This window comes from Scyliorhinus torazame, chromosome 23 (assembly GCF_047496885.1).
Source record: "Scyliorhinus torazame isolate Kashiwa2021f chromosome 23, sScyTor2.1, whole genome shotgun sequence".
In the NCBI taxonomy this organism is placed as follows: Eukaryota; Metazoa; Chordata; class Chondrichthyes; order Carcharhiniformes; family Scyliorhinidae; genus Scyliorhinus; species Scyliorhinus torazame.
The window spans coordinates 86633082-86649387 of NC_092729.1; the positions used below are offsets into that span (position 1 = coordinate 86633082).

Here is a 16306-nt window from a genome sequence, read left to right on the forward strand (position 1 = left end):
TCTGGAAATGGTGAGGGGGGTCCGCGTCGATTTACATATCGCGAACCAACCGCCGAGTCTCCGTCGGGGCCGGCACTTAGCCGCTGGAATGGAGAATCCCGCCCCGTGTGTTTAGACTGAGGCAAGCAGGTCAGGTGATCCAAGATGTAATTAATGGGAGGACCCAGGTCTGTAGCGGGCCGTTGAGTTTTAGTCTCCAAAAGGCGACAAGACTTGCGAGGGGGGGGTGTCTGAAAGAGATTCTCTCTCTCGCCAAGCAGTCGTTCCCAAGAAAGTCTCTGCCCAGAGGATAGCAAGTAGCCCCATGTTTGCCCACTTTATTTATAAGTAGCCTTTGACCTGTAATGGGTCTCGCTTGATCGGAGATAGCGAACGTATCAGTCCGTGGATATTAAAATGTTTCCTTTTATTCTTTAGAATTGTTTAACTGTTCACTGTAAGCTACTTTCTGAGATGGTTAATGCGTTTCAAACTTTGTTAAGAATAAAGATTGCTTGAACACAAAAGATGCCCATTGGTCAGTGGAGTCACTCCCCTCACGGTCTTCCAAATGAAAAACGAACAAAGGGTGGATTCTCTGGTCACGGACGGCCGAAATCAGGGGGGTACTTTGGCAGGGGCTGGGGGCATTGTTGGTGCTCGGGGGGGGGGGTGGGGGGGGGTCATGTTCCACGGTGCCGTAGGAACGTTTCCAAGGCCTGAGTATTGAGCCAGGTTTACGTGGGGGTTTCCCCCACCTCATTGTTAAGGCTTGGCTTAAATAAATAGAGCAGACACGCAAAACCTGGCCAAGAAGGCTTTATCATCCCAAGCTTGGTTTTGTGTACACGAGAGACGGACCTGCGGGGACAGATCTGACAACAACATTGATAAAAAGCATATCCATTGTACGATTTCCAAAAACCAACAGTCCACCCCAGTCAGATTTGATCCAATTCTTGAAGTTGTCGTTTTTAGAAACTATCCGGTAAAATTGTGATCCGCTCAAGATTTAACCCCGTCCCGTCACCTGTTGCTTCCCAGGATCCTGTGTCCATTTTAACGTTGTTTTTCCTGGACATTCCCATCCTGGTATCGCAGTCAATTCCTGCCCACCCATTGCCCATCTAGGGGCAGGATGTCAGAACTGGCTCCCTCTTCATTCATGGCTCGTTTCAGAGAGACATGGTACCAGAACGGGTTTCCTCTGGGGCTGAGAAGTGGCAGATGGCGTTCAACCTTGCTAAGTGTGACGCGATTCATTTTGGACGGTCGGATTTGAACGCTGAATACAGGGTTAAAGGCAGGATTCGCGGAAGGGTGGAGGAGCAGAGGGAGCTTGCGGCCCACGTACATCGATCCCTCAAAGTTGCCACCCAGGTTGATTGAGTTAAGAAGGCGTACGGTGTGCTGGCTTTCATTAACAGACACATGGACAGCAGTGAATTGAAGGGGTGTCGGTTATGTTGATCTTAGATTAGGTTAAATGGTCGGCACAGCATCGTGGGCCGAAGGGCCTGTACTGTGCTGTTCTATGTCCTATGTTCTTTACTCCACGGATTGATGTAGACAGGATATTGGGGGCCACTGATAAAAGGGAGTTTACTTATTCACCACATAATCATGTGTGTCTCAAAAACATGGACAAGTTCGATCGCCTAAATCCCATCATGCATTGCGACCACTGCTTCTAGCGAGAGGTGACAATGATTATCCCCACGATGTCCCGGAATGCAGGTTTAATGGTTAATAACGGCGCATACTTTCTGTCATTCGTCTCAATCCTGAGTGAGCTATCTTTCGAAGGGCAGTGTTTCTCACGCTGTTTTTCCCGGGGACCCATTTGTACCAACCGGCCGACCCTCGGGGCCCAGGCCGGCCGACCTTCGTATCAAACGATTCCACCCCAAGGTTCAACCGGGTATCGACCAAAGAGCTAACCAGTTAGTTAGTTCAAGGCCAAGGGTACTTTATTTACACACACAATTAATCACTCTAAAGCCCATCTACACTATTCCCTTATTGTCCACATGTCTATCCAATGACCATTTGAATGCCCTTAGGGTTAGGGTTAGGGTTAGAACATAGAACATTACAGCGCAGTACAGGCCCTTCGGCCCTCGATGTTGCGCCAACCTGTGAAACCTCTCTAAAGCCCATCTACACTATTCCCTTATTGTCCACATGTCTATCCAATGACCATTTGAATGCCCTTCGGGTTAGGGTTAGGGTTAGGGTTAGGGTTAGAACATAGAACATTACAGCGCAGTACAGGCCCTTCGGCCCTCGATGTTGCGCCGACCTGTGAAACCACTCTAAAGCCCATCTACACTATTCCCTTATTGTCCACATGTCTATCCAATGACCATTTGAATGCCCTTAGGGTTAGGGTTAGGGTTAGGGTTAGAACATAGAACATTACAGCGCAGTACAGGCCCTTCGGCCCTCGATGTTGCGCCGACCTGTGAAACCACTCTAAAGCCCGTCTACACTATTCCCTTATCGTCCAGATGTCTATCCAATGACCATTTGAATGCCCTTAGTGTTGGCGAGTCCACTACTGTTGCAGGCAGGGCATTCCGCGCCCTTACTACTCTCTGAGTAATGAACCTACCTCTGACATCTGTCCTATATCTATCTCCCCTCAATTTAAAGCGATGTCCCCTCGTGCTGGACATCACCATCCGAGGAAAAAGGCTCCACCCTATCCAATCCTCTGATCGTCTTGTCTGCCTCAATTAAGTCACCTCTTAACCTTCTTCTCTCGAACGAAAACAGCCTCAAGTCCCTCAGCCTTCCCTCATAAGATCTTCCCTCCATACCAGGCAACATTCTGGTAAATCTCCTCTGCACCCTTTCCAATACTTCCACATCCTTCCTATAATGCGGCGACCAGAATTGCACGCAATACTCCAAATGCGGCCGCACCAGAGTTCTGTACAGCTGCAACATGCCCTCACGGCTCCGAAACTCAATCCCTCCACCAATAAAAGCTAACACACCGTACGCCTTCTTAACAACCCCCTCAACCTGGGTGGCAACTTTCAGGGATCTCTGTACATGGACACCGAGATCTCTCTGCTCATCCACACTGCCAAGAATCTTACCATTAGCCCAGTACTCTGTCTTCCTGTTATTCCTTCCAAAATGAATCACCTCACACTTTTCTGCGTTAAACTGCATTTGCCACCTCTCAGCCCAGCTCTGCAGCTTATCTACGTCCCTCTGTAACTTGTAACATCCACTCTCCACAACTCCACCGACTTTAGTATCGTCTGCAAATTTACTCACCCATCCTTCTACGCCCTCCTCCAGGTCATTTATAAATATTACAAACAGCAGTGGCCCCAAAACAGATCCTTCTGGTACACCACTAGTAACTGGACTCCAGTCTGAACACTTCCCATCAACCACCACCCTCTGTCTTACTGCAATTGTACAGGGGCTTGGTGAGGCCACACCGGGAGTATTGTGAGCAGTTCTGGTCTCCCTCTCTGAGGAAGGATGTTCTTGCTCTCGAGGGAGAGCAGCGAAGGTTTACCAGACTGATTCCAGGGATGGCGGGACTGTCGTACGAGGAGAGATTGACTAGGTAGGGAATATACAGTGAATGGTAGAACCCTCAAGAGTATTGACAGTCAGAGAGATCTTGGTGTACAGATCCACAGGTCATTGAAAGGGGCGACACAGGTGGAGAAGGTAGTCAAGAAGGCATACGGCATGCTTGCCTTCATTGGCCGGGGCATTGAGTATAAGAATTGGCAAGTCATGTTGCAGCTGTATAGAACCTCAGTTAGGCCACACTTGGAGTATAGTGTTCAATTCTGGTCGCCACACTACCAGAAGGATGTGGAGGCTTTAGAGAGGGTGCAGAAGAGATTCACCAGAATGTTGCCTGGTACGGAGGGCATAAGCTATGAGGAGCGGTTGAACAAACTCGGTTTGTTCTCACTGGAACGAAGGAGATTGAGGGGCGACCAGATAGAGGTCTACAAAATTATGAGGGGCATAGACAGAATGGATAGTCAGAGGCTTTTCCCCAGGGTAGAGGGGTCAATTACTAGGGGGCATAGGTTTAAGGTGCGTGGGGCAAGGTTTAGAGTAGATGTACGAGGCAAGTTTTTTACGCAGAGGGTAGTGGGTGCCTGGAACTCGCTACCGGAGGAGGTGGTGGAAGCAGGGACGATAGGGACATTTAAGGGGCATCTTGACAAATACATGAATAGGATGGGAATAGAGGGATACGGACCCAGGAAGTGTAGAAGATTGTAGTTTAGTCGGGCAGCATGGTCGGCACGGGCTTGGAGGGCCGAAGGGCCTGTTCCTGTGCTGTACATTTCTTTGTTCTTTGTTCTCCCTGGAGACTTACAAAATTCTAACAGGATTAATAATAATAATCTTTATTATTGTCCCAAGTAGGCGAACGTGAATGCTGCGATGAAGTTGCTGCGAAAATACCCTCGTCGCCACATTCCGGCGCCCGTTCGGGCGCACGGAGGGAGGATTCGGAATGTCCGACTCACCCCGACAAGCGCGTCGATCGGGGCAGCATGGTGGGCTGCCTCACAGCTCCGAGGGGTCCCCGGTTCGATTCCCGGGCTTGGCTCGCTGCCCGTGCGCGAGGGGTCCGCGCGTTCTGGCCTTCGGAAACCGGAGCGCGCCCGGAGGAAACCCACGCAGACACTCCCACAGAAAGTAGTTGAGGCCAATTTCACGACGGAGCTCTGCGCAGCTCCTGGGCGGAAGGGATCGAGGGATATGAGGTGGGGGGGGGGGAAGGAGGGATCAGCGAATTGGACTTAATCGTCAGCCACGATGGCGATGAATGTTTCCCTGTTGCTGAAATGTCCTGAAAAGACGCGCACGCTTTGGAGAGGGTGCGGAGGAGATTCCCCGGGACGCTGCCTGGACTGGAGGACGAGGAAAGGTTGAGGGAGCGAGGGCTTTTCGCACTGGAGCGAAGAGAGGTGACATGATCGAGGTGTAAGAAGGTGAGGAGCGGCGTGGATCGAGGGGATAGCCAGAGACTTTTCCCCGGGGTGGAAATGGACGTCACGAGGGGGGACATCATTGGAAGGGGATTGGAGGAAGGTATAGGGGAGATGTCAGAGGTTCTTTACACAGAGAGAGGTGGGTGTGTGGAACGCACGGACAGGGGAGGGAGTGGAGTCAGAGTCATTCGGGACATTTAAGCGACTCTTAGACGGGCACATGGACAGCAGTGAATTGAAGGGGTGTCGGTTAGGTAGATCTTAGATTAGGATAAACGGTCGGCCCAGCATCGTGGGCCGAAGGGCCTGTACTGCGCTGGACTCTCCTATGTCCGATGTTCGATGTTCTGTGTTCCATGTCTCAGGCGGCACGTAGGTACAGGGGTTAGCACAGTTGCTTCACAGCTCCAGGGTCCCAGGTTCGGGTCCCGGCTTGGGTCGCTGTCTGTGCGGAGTCTGCACGTCCTCCCCGTGTGTGCGTGGGTTTCCTCCGGGTGCTCCGGTTTCCTCCCACAGTCCAAAGATGTACAGGTTAGGTGGATTGGCCGGGATAAATTACAGCATCACTGATACAGCGTCACTGATACAGCGTCTCAGATACAACGTCACTGATACAGCATCACTGATACAGCGTCACTGATACAGCGTCACTGATACAGCGTCACTGATACAGCATCACTGATACAGCATCACTGATACAGCGTCACTGATACAGCGTCACTGATAAAGCGTCTCTGATACAGCATCACTGATACAGCATCACTGATACCGCATCACTGATACAGCATCACTGATATAGCATCACTGATACAGCATCACTAATAGAGCATCACTGATCCAGCATCACTGATACAGCATCACTGATACAGAATCACTGATACAGCATCACTGATACAGCATCAATAATACAGCATCACTGATACAGCATCACTGATATAGCATCACTGATACAGCGTCACTGGTACAGCGTCACTGATACAGCACCACTGATACAGCATCACTGATACAGCATCACTGATACATCATCACTGATACAGCATCACTGATACAGCGTCACTGATACAGAGTCACTGATACAGCGTCACTGATACAGCATCACTGATACTGCATCACTGATACAGCATCACTGATACAGCATCACTGATACAGCATCACTAATACAGCATCACTGATACAGCATCACTGATACAGCATCACTGATACAGCGTCACTGATACAGCGTCACTGATACAGCATCACTGATACAGCATCACTGATACAGCATCACTGATACAGCATCAATAATACAGCATCACTGATACAGCATCACTGATACAGCGTCACTAATACAGCATCACTGATACAGCGTCACTGATACAGCATCACTAATACAGCACCACTGATACAGCATCACTGATACAGCGTCACTGATAGAGCATCACTGATACAGCATCACTGATACAGCATCACTAATGCAGCATCACTGATACAGCATCACTGATACAGCATCACTAATACAGCATCACTGATACAGCATCACTGATACAGCATCACTGATACAGCATCACTGATACAGCGTCACTAATACAGCGTCACTGATACAGCATCACTGATACAGCATCACTGATACAGCATCACTGATATAGCATCACTAATACAGCATCACTGATACAGCATCACTGATACAGCATCACTGATACAGCATCACTGATACACCGTCACTGATAAAGCATCACTGATACAGCATCACTGATACAGCATCACTGATACAGCATCACTGACACAGCATCACTGATACAGCGTCACTGACACAGCGTCACTGATACAGCTTCACTGATACAGCTTCACTGATACAGCATCACTGATACTGCATCACTAATACAGCATCATTGATACAGCGTCACTAATACAGCGTCACTGATACAGCATCACTGATACAGCATCACTGATACAGCATCACTGATGAAGCATCACTGATACAGCATCACTGATACAGCATCACTGATACAGCATCACTGATACAGCATCACTGATACAGCGTCACTGATACTGCGTCACTGATACAGCATCACTGATACAGCATCACTGATACACCGTCACTGATACAGCATCACTGATACAGCATCACTGATACAGCATCACTGATACAGCATCACTGATACAGCATCACTGATACAGCATCACTAATACAGCATCACTGATACAGCATCACTGATACAGCGTCACTGATACAGCATCACTAATACAGCATCACTGATACAGCATCACTGATACAGCATCACTGATACAGCATCACTGATACAGCGTCGCTGATACAGCATCACTGATACAGCATCACTAATACAGCATCACTGATACAGCATCACTGATACAGCGTCACTGATACAGCATCACTAATACAGCATCACTGATACAGCATCACTGATACAGCATCACTGATACAGCATCACTGATACAGCGTCGCTGATAAAGCATCACTAATACAGCATCACTGATACGGCATCACTGATACCGCATCACTGATACAGCATCACTGATACAGCATCACTGATACAGCATCACTAATAGAGCATCACTGATCCAGCATCACTGATACAGCATCACTGATACAGAATCACTGATACAGCATCACCGATACAGCATCAATAATACAGCATCACTGATACAGCATCACTGATATAGCATCACTGATACAGCGTCACTGGTACAGCATCACTGATACTGCACCACTGATACAGCATCACTGATACAGCATCACTGATACATCATCACTGATACAGCATCACTGATACAGCGTCACTGATACAGCGTCACTGATACAGCGTCACTGATACAGCGTCACTGATACAGCATCACTGATACAGCATCACTGATACAGCATCACTGATACAGCATCACTAATACAGCATCACTGATACAGCATCACTGATACAGCGTCACTGATACAGCGTCACTGATACAGCGTCACTGATACAGCGTCACTGATACAGCGTCACTGATACAGCATCACTGATACAGCATCACTAATACAGCATTACTGATACAGCATCACTGATACAGCATCACTGATACAGCATCACTGATACAGCGTCACTAATACAGCGTCACTGATACAGCATCACTGATACAGCATCACTGATACAGCATCACTGATACAGCATCACTGATACAGCGTCACTGATACAGCATCACTGATACAGCATCACTGATACAGCATCACTGATACAGCATCACTAATACAGCATCACTAATGCAGCATCACTGATACAGCATCACTGATACAGCGTCACAAATACAGCGTCACTGATACAGCATCACTGATACAGCATCACTAATACAGCATCACTGATACAGCATCACTGATACAGCATCACTGATACAGCATCACTAATACAGCATCAGTAATACAGCATCACTGATGCAGCATCACTGATACAGCATCACTGATACAGCATCACTGATACAGCGTCACGGATACAGCATCACTGTTACAGCGTCACTGATACAGCGTCACTGATACAGCATCACTGATACAGCATCACTGATACAGCATCACTAATACAGCATCACTGATACAGAATCACGGATACAGCGTCACTGATACAGCGTCACTGATACAGCGTCACTGATCCAGCATCACTGATACAGCATCTCTGATACAGCATCACTGATACAGCGTCACTGATACAGTGTCACTGATAGAGCGTCACTGATACAATGTCACTGATACAGCGTCACTGATACAGCATCACTGATACAGCATCACTGATACAGCGTCACTGATACAGCAACACTGCTACAGAATCACTGATACAGCATCACTGATACAGCATCACTGATACAGCATCACTGATACAGCATCACTGATATAGCATCACTGATACAGCATCAATGATACAGCATCACTGATACAGCATCACTGATACAGCATCACTAATACAGCATCACTAATACAGCATCACTGATACAGCATCACTGATACTGCATCACTAATACAGCATCACTGATACAGCATCACTGATACAGCAGCACTGATACAGCATCACTGATACAGCGTCACTGATACAGCGTCACTGATACAGCGTCACTGATACAGCATCTCTGATACAGCATCACTGATACAGCATTACTGATACAGCATCACTGATACAGCGTCACTGATACAGCAATTCTGATACAGCATCACTGATACAGCATCACTGATACAGCGTCGCTGATACAGCATCACTGATACAGCGTCACTGATACAGCGTCACTGATACAGCATCACTGATACAGCAACACTGATACAGCGACACTGATACAGCATCACTGATACAGCTTCACTGATACAGCATCACTGATACAGCGTCACTGATACAGCGTCACTGATACAGCGTCACTGATACAGCATCACTGATACAGCATCACTGATACAGCATCACTGATACAGCATCATTGACACAGCATCACCGATACAGCATCACTGATACAGCATCACTGATACAGCATCACTGACACAGCATCACTGATACAGCATCACTGATACAGCATCACTGATACAGCATCACTGATACAGCATCACTGATACAGCTTCACTGATACAGCATCACTGATACAGCATCACTAATACAGCATCACTGATGCAGCATCACTGATACAGCATCACTGATACAGCGTCACTGATACAGCGTCACTGATACAGCGTCACTGATCCAGCATCACTGATACAGCATCTCTGATACAGCATCACTGATACAGCGTCACTGATACAGTGTCACTGATAGAGCGTCACTGATACAATGTCACTGATGCAGCGTCACTGATACAGCATCACTGATACAGCATCACTGCTACAGCGTCACTGATACAGCGTCACTGATACAGCGTCACTGACACAGCGTCACTGATACAGCGTCACTGATACAGCATCACTGATACAGTATCATTGATACAGCATCACTAGTACAGCATCACTAATACAGCATCATTGATACAGCATCACTGATACAGCGTCACTGATACAGCATCACTGATACAGCGTCACTGATACAGCATCACTGATACAGCATCACTGATACAGCATCACTGATACAGCATCACTGATACAGCATCAGTGATACAGCATCACAGATACAGCATCACTGATACAGCGTCACTGATACAGCATCACTGATACAGCGTCACTGATACAGCGTCACTGATACAGCGTCACTGATACAGCGTCACTGATACAGCGTCACTGATACAGCATCACTGATACAGCGTCACTGATACAACGTCACTGATACAGCGTCACTGTTACAGCGTCACTGATACAGGAACACTGCTACAGAATCACTGATACAGCATCACTGATACAGCATCACTGATACAGCATCACTGATACAGCATCACTGATATAGCATCACTGATACATCATCAATGATACAGCATCACTGATACAGCATCACTGATACAGAATCACTAATACAGCATCACTAATACAGCATCACTGATACAGCATCACTGATACTGCATCACTAATACAGCATCACTGATACAGCATCACAGATACAGCAGCACTGATACAGCATCACTGATACAGCATCACTGATACAGCATCACTAATACAGCATCACTGATACAGCATCACTGATACAGTATCACTGATACAGCGTCACTGATACAGCGTCACTGATACAGCGTCACTGATCCAGCATCACTGATACAGCATCTCTGATACAGCATCACTGATACAGCATCACAGATACAGCATCACTGATACAGCATCACTGATACAGCATCACTGATACAGCATCACTAATACAGCATCACTGATACAGCATTACTGATACAGCATCACTGATACAGCGTCACTGATACAGCGTCACTGATACAGCGTCACTGATACAGCGTCACTGACACAGCGTCACTGATACTGCGTCACTGATACAGCATCACTGATACAGTATCACTGATACAGCATCACTGATACAGTATCACTGATACAGCGTCACTGACACAGCTTCACTGATACTGCGTCACTGATACAGCATCACTGATACAGTATCACTGATACAGCGTCACTGATACAGCGTCACTGATACAGCGTCACTGATCCAGCATCACTGATACAGCATCTCTGATACAGCATCACTGATACAGCATCACAGATACAGCATCACTGATACAGCATCACTGATACAGCATCACTGATACAGCATCACTAATACAGCATCACCGATACAGCATCACTGATACAGCATCACTGCTACAGCGTCACTGATACAGCGTCACTGATACAGCGTCACTGATACAGCGTCACTGACACAGCGTCACTGATACTGCGTCACTGATACAGCATCACTGATACAGTATCACTGATACAGCATCACTGATACAGCATCACTAATACAGCATCACTGATACAGCATCACTGATACAGCGTCACTGATACAGCATCACTGATACAGCGTCACTGATACAGCATCACTGATACAGCATCACTGATACAGCGTCACTGATACAGCATCACTGATACAGCGTCACTGATACAGCATCACTGATACAGCATCACTGATACAGCGTCACTGATACAGCATCACTAATACAGCATCACTGATACAGCATCACTGATACAGCATCACTGATACTGGAACACTGATACAGCATCACTGATACAGCATCACTGATACAGCATCACTGATACAGCTTCACTGATACAGCATCACTGATACAGCATCACTGATACAGCATCACTAATACAGCATCACTGATGCAGCATCACTGATACAGCATCACTGATACAGCATCACTGATACATCATCACTGATACAGCATCACTGATTCAGCATCACTGATACAGCATCACAGATACAGCGTCACTGATACATCATCACTGATACAGCATCACTGATACAGCATCACAGATACAGCATCACTGATACAGCATCACTGGTACAGCGTCACTGATACAGCATCACTGATACAGCATCACTGATACAGCGTCACTGATACAGCATCACTGATACAGCAGCACTGATACAGCATCACTGATACAGCAACACTAATACAGCATCACTGATACAGAATCACTGATACAGCATCACTGATACAGCATTTCTGATACAGCATCACTGATACAGCATCACTGATACAGCGTCACTGATACAGCATCACAGATACAGCATCACTGATACAGCATCACTGATACAGCATCACTGATACAGCGTCACTGATAGAGCATCACTGATACAGCATCACTAATACAGCATCACTGATACAGCATCACTGATACAGCAGCACTGATACAGCATCACTGATACAGCGTCACTGATACAGCGTCACTGATACAGCGTCACTGATACAGCATCTCTGATACAGCATCACTGATACAGCATCACTGATACAGCATCACTGATACAGCGTCACTGATACAGCAATTCTGATACAGCATCACTGATACAGCATCACTGATACAGCGTCGCTAATACAGCATCACTGATACAGCGTCACTGATACAGCGTCACTGATACAGCATCACTGATACAGCAACACTGATACAGCGACACTGATACAGCATCACTGATACAGCTTCACTGATACAGCATCACTGATACAGCGTCACTGATACAGCGTCACTGATACAGCGTCACTCATACAGCATCACTGATACAGCATCACTGATACAGCATCACTGATACAGCATCACTGATACAGCATCACTGATACAGCATCACTGATACAGCATCACTGACACAGCATCACTGATACCACGTCACTGATACAGCATCACTGATACAGCATCACTGATACAGCATCACTGATACAGCATCACTAATACAGCATCACTGATGCAGCATCACTGATACAGCATCACTGATACAGCATCACTGATACAGCATCACTGATACAGCATCACTGATACAGCGTCACTGATACATCATCACTGATACAGCATCACTGATACAGCATCACAGATACAGCATCACTGATACAGCATCACTGATACAGCATCACTGATACAGCATCACTGATTCAGCATCACTGATACAGTATCACTGATACAGCATCACTGATACAGCGTCACTGATACAGCGTCACTGATCCAGCATCACTGATACAGCATCTCTGATACAGCATCACTGATACAGCATCACTGATACAGCATCACTGATACAGCATCACTGATACAGCATCACTGATACAGCATCACTGACACAGCATCACTGATACAGCGTCACTGATACAGCATCACTGATACAGCATCACTGATACAGCATCACTGATACAGCTTCACTGATACAGCATCACTGATACAGCATCACTAATACAGCATCACTGATGCAGCATCACTGATACAGCATCACTGATACAGCATCACTGATACAGCATCACAGATACAGCGTCACTGATACATCATCACTGATACAGCATCACTGATGCAGCATCACAGATACAGCATCACTGATACAGCATCACTGATACAGCATCACTGATACAGCATCACTAATACAGCATCACTGATACAGCATCACTGATACAGTATCACTGATACAGCGTCACTGATACAGCATCACTGATACAGCGTTACTGATCCAGCATCACTGATACAGCATCTCTGATACAGCATCACTGATACAGCATCACAGATACAGCATCACTGATACAGCATCACTGATACAGCATCACTGATACAGCATCACTAATACAGCATCACTGATACAGCATTACTGATACAGCATCACTGATACAGCGTCACTGATACAGCGTCACTGATACAGCGTCACTGATACAGCGTCACTGACACAGCGTCACTGATACTGCGTCACTGATACAGCATCACTGATACAGTATCACTGATACAGCATCACTGATACAGAATCACTGATACAGCGTCACTGACCCAGCTTCACTGATACTGCGTCACTGATACAGCATCACTGATACAGTATCACTGATACTGCGTCACTGAAACAGCGTCACTGATACAGCGTCACTGATCCAGCATCACTGATACAGCATCTCTGATACAGCATCACTGCTACAGCATCACAGATACAGCATCACTGATACAGCATCACTGATACAGCATCACTGATACAGCATCACTAATACAGCATCACTGATACAGCATCACTGATACAGCATCACTGATACAGCGTCACTGATACAGCGTCACTGATACAGCGTCACTGATACAGCGTCACTGATACAGCATCACTGATACAGCGTCACTGATACAGCATCACTGATACAGCGTCACTGATACAGCATCACTGATACAGCATCACTGATACAGCGTCACTGATACAGCATCACTAATACAGCATCACTGATACAGCATCACTGATACTGGAACACTGATACAGCATCACTGATACAGCATCACTGATACAGCATCACTGATACAGCTTCACTGATACAGCATCACTGATACAGCATCACTGATACAGCATCACTGATACAGCATCACTGATGCAGCATCACTGATACAGCATCACTGATACATCATCACTGATACAGCATCACTGATTCAGCATCACTGATACAGCATCACAGATACAGCGTCACTGATACATCATCACTGATACAGCATCACTGATACAGCATCACAGATACAGCATCACTGATACAGCATCACTGGTACAGCGTCACTGATACAGCATCACTGATACAGCGTCACTGATACAGCGTCACTGATACAGCATCACTGATACAGCAGCACTGATACAGCATCACTGATACAGTAACACTAATACAGCATCACTGATACAGAATCACTGATACAGCATCACTGATACAGCATTTCTAATACAGCATCACTGATACAGCATCACTGATACAGCGTCACTGATACAGCATCACAGATACAGCATCACTGATACAGCATCACTGATACAGCATCACTGATACAGCGTCACTGATACAGCATCACTGATACAGCATCACTGTTACAGCATCACTGACACAGCATCACTGATACAGCGTCACTGATACAGCATCACTGATACAGCGTCACTGATACAGCGTCACTGATACAGCATCACTGATACAGCATCACTGATACATCATCACTAATACAGCATCACTGATACAGCATCAGTGATACAGCATCACTGATACAGCGTCACTGATACAGCGTCACTGATACAGCATCACTGATACAGCATCACTGATACATCATCACAGATACAGCATCACTGATACATCACTGTTACAGCATCACTGACACAGCATCACCGATACAGCGTCACTGATACAGCATCACTGATATAGCGTCACTGATACAGCGTCACTGATACAGCATCACTGATACAGCATCACTGATACAGCACCACTGATACAGCATCACTGATACAGCATCACTGATACACCATCACTGATACATCATCACTGATACAGCGTCACTAATACAGCATCACTGATACAGCATCACTGATACAGCATCACTGATACTGCATCACTGATACAGCATCACTGATACAGCATCACTGATACAGCAACACTAATACAGCATCACTGATGCAGCATCACTGATACAGCATCACTGATACAGCATCACTGATACAGCGTCACTGATACAGCATCACAGATACAGCAACACTGATACAGCGACACTGATACAGCATCACTGATACAGCTTCACTGATACAGCATCACTGATACAGCGTCACTGATACAGCGTCACTGATACAGCGTCACTCATACAGCATCACTGATACAGCATCACTGATACAGCATCACTGATACAGCATCACTGATACAGCATCACTGATACAGCATCACTGATACAGCATCACTGACACAGCATCACTGATACCACGTCACTGATACAGCATCACTGATACAGCATCACTGATACAGCATCACTAATACAGCATCACTGATGCAGCATCACTGATACAGCATCACTGATACAGCATCACTGATACAGCATCACTGATACAGCGTCACTGATACATCATCACTGATACAGCATCACTGATACAGCATCACAGATACAGCATCACTGATACAGCATCACTGATACAGCATCACTGATACAGCATCACTGATACAGCATCACTGATACAGTATCACTGATACAGCATCACTGATACAGCGTCACTGATACAGCGTCACTGATCCAGCATCACTGATACAGCATCTCTGATACAGCATCACTGATACAGCATCACTGATACAGCATCACTGATACAGCATCACTGATACAGCATCACTGATACAGCATCACTGACACAGCATCACTGATACAGCGTCACTGATACAGCATCACTGAAACAGCATCACTGATACAGCATCACTGATACAGCTTCACTGATACAGCATCACTGATACAGCATCACTAATACAGCATCACTGATGCAGCATCACTGATACAGCATTACTGATAC

At 46.4% G+C, this 16306-nt stretch overlaps 1 protein-coding gene across 1 annotated transcript in view; it reads right to left on the reverse strand.

Moving 5' to 3' along the window:
• Positions 1–406: 406 nt before the first annotated feature.
• Positions 407–16306, reverse strand: part of LOC140399683 (myosin-11-like) — a 138204-nt gene continuing 122304 nt past the window's right edge. Inside the window, exon 8 of the mRNA XM_072489227.1 lies at positions 407–448. Within this exon, the coding sequence (XP_072345328.1) occupies positions 407–448 (42 nt within the window). The remainder of the gene's footprint in view (positions 449–16306) is intronic.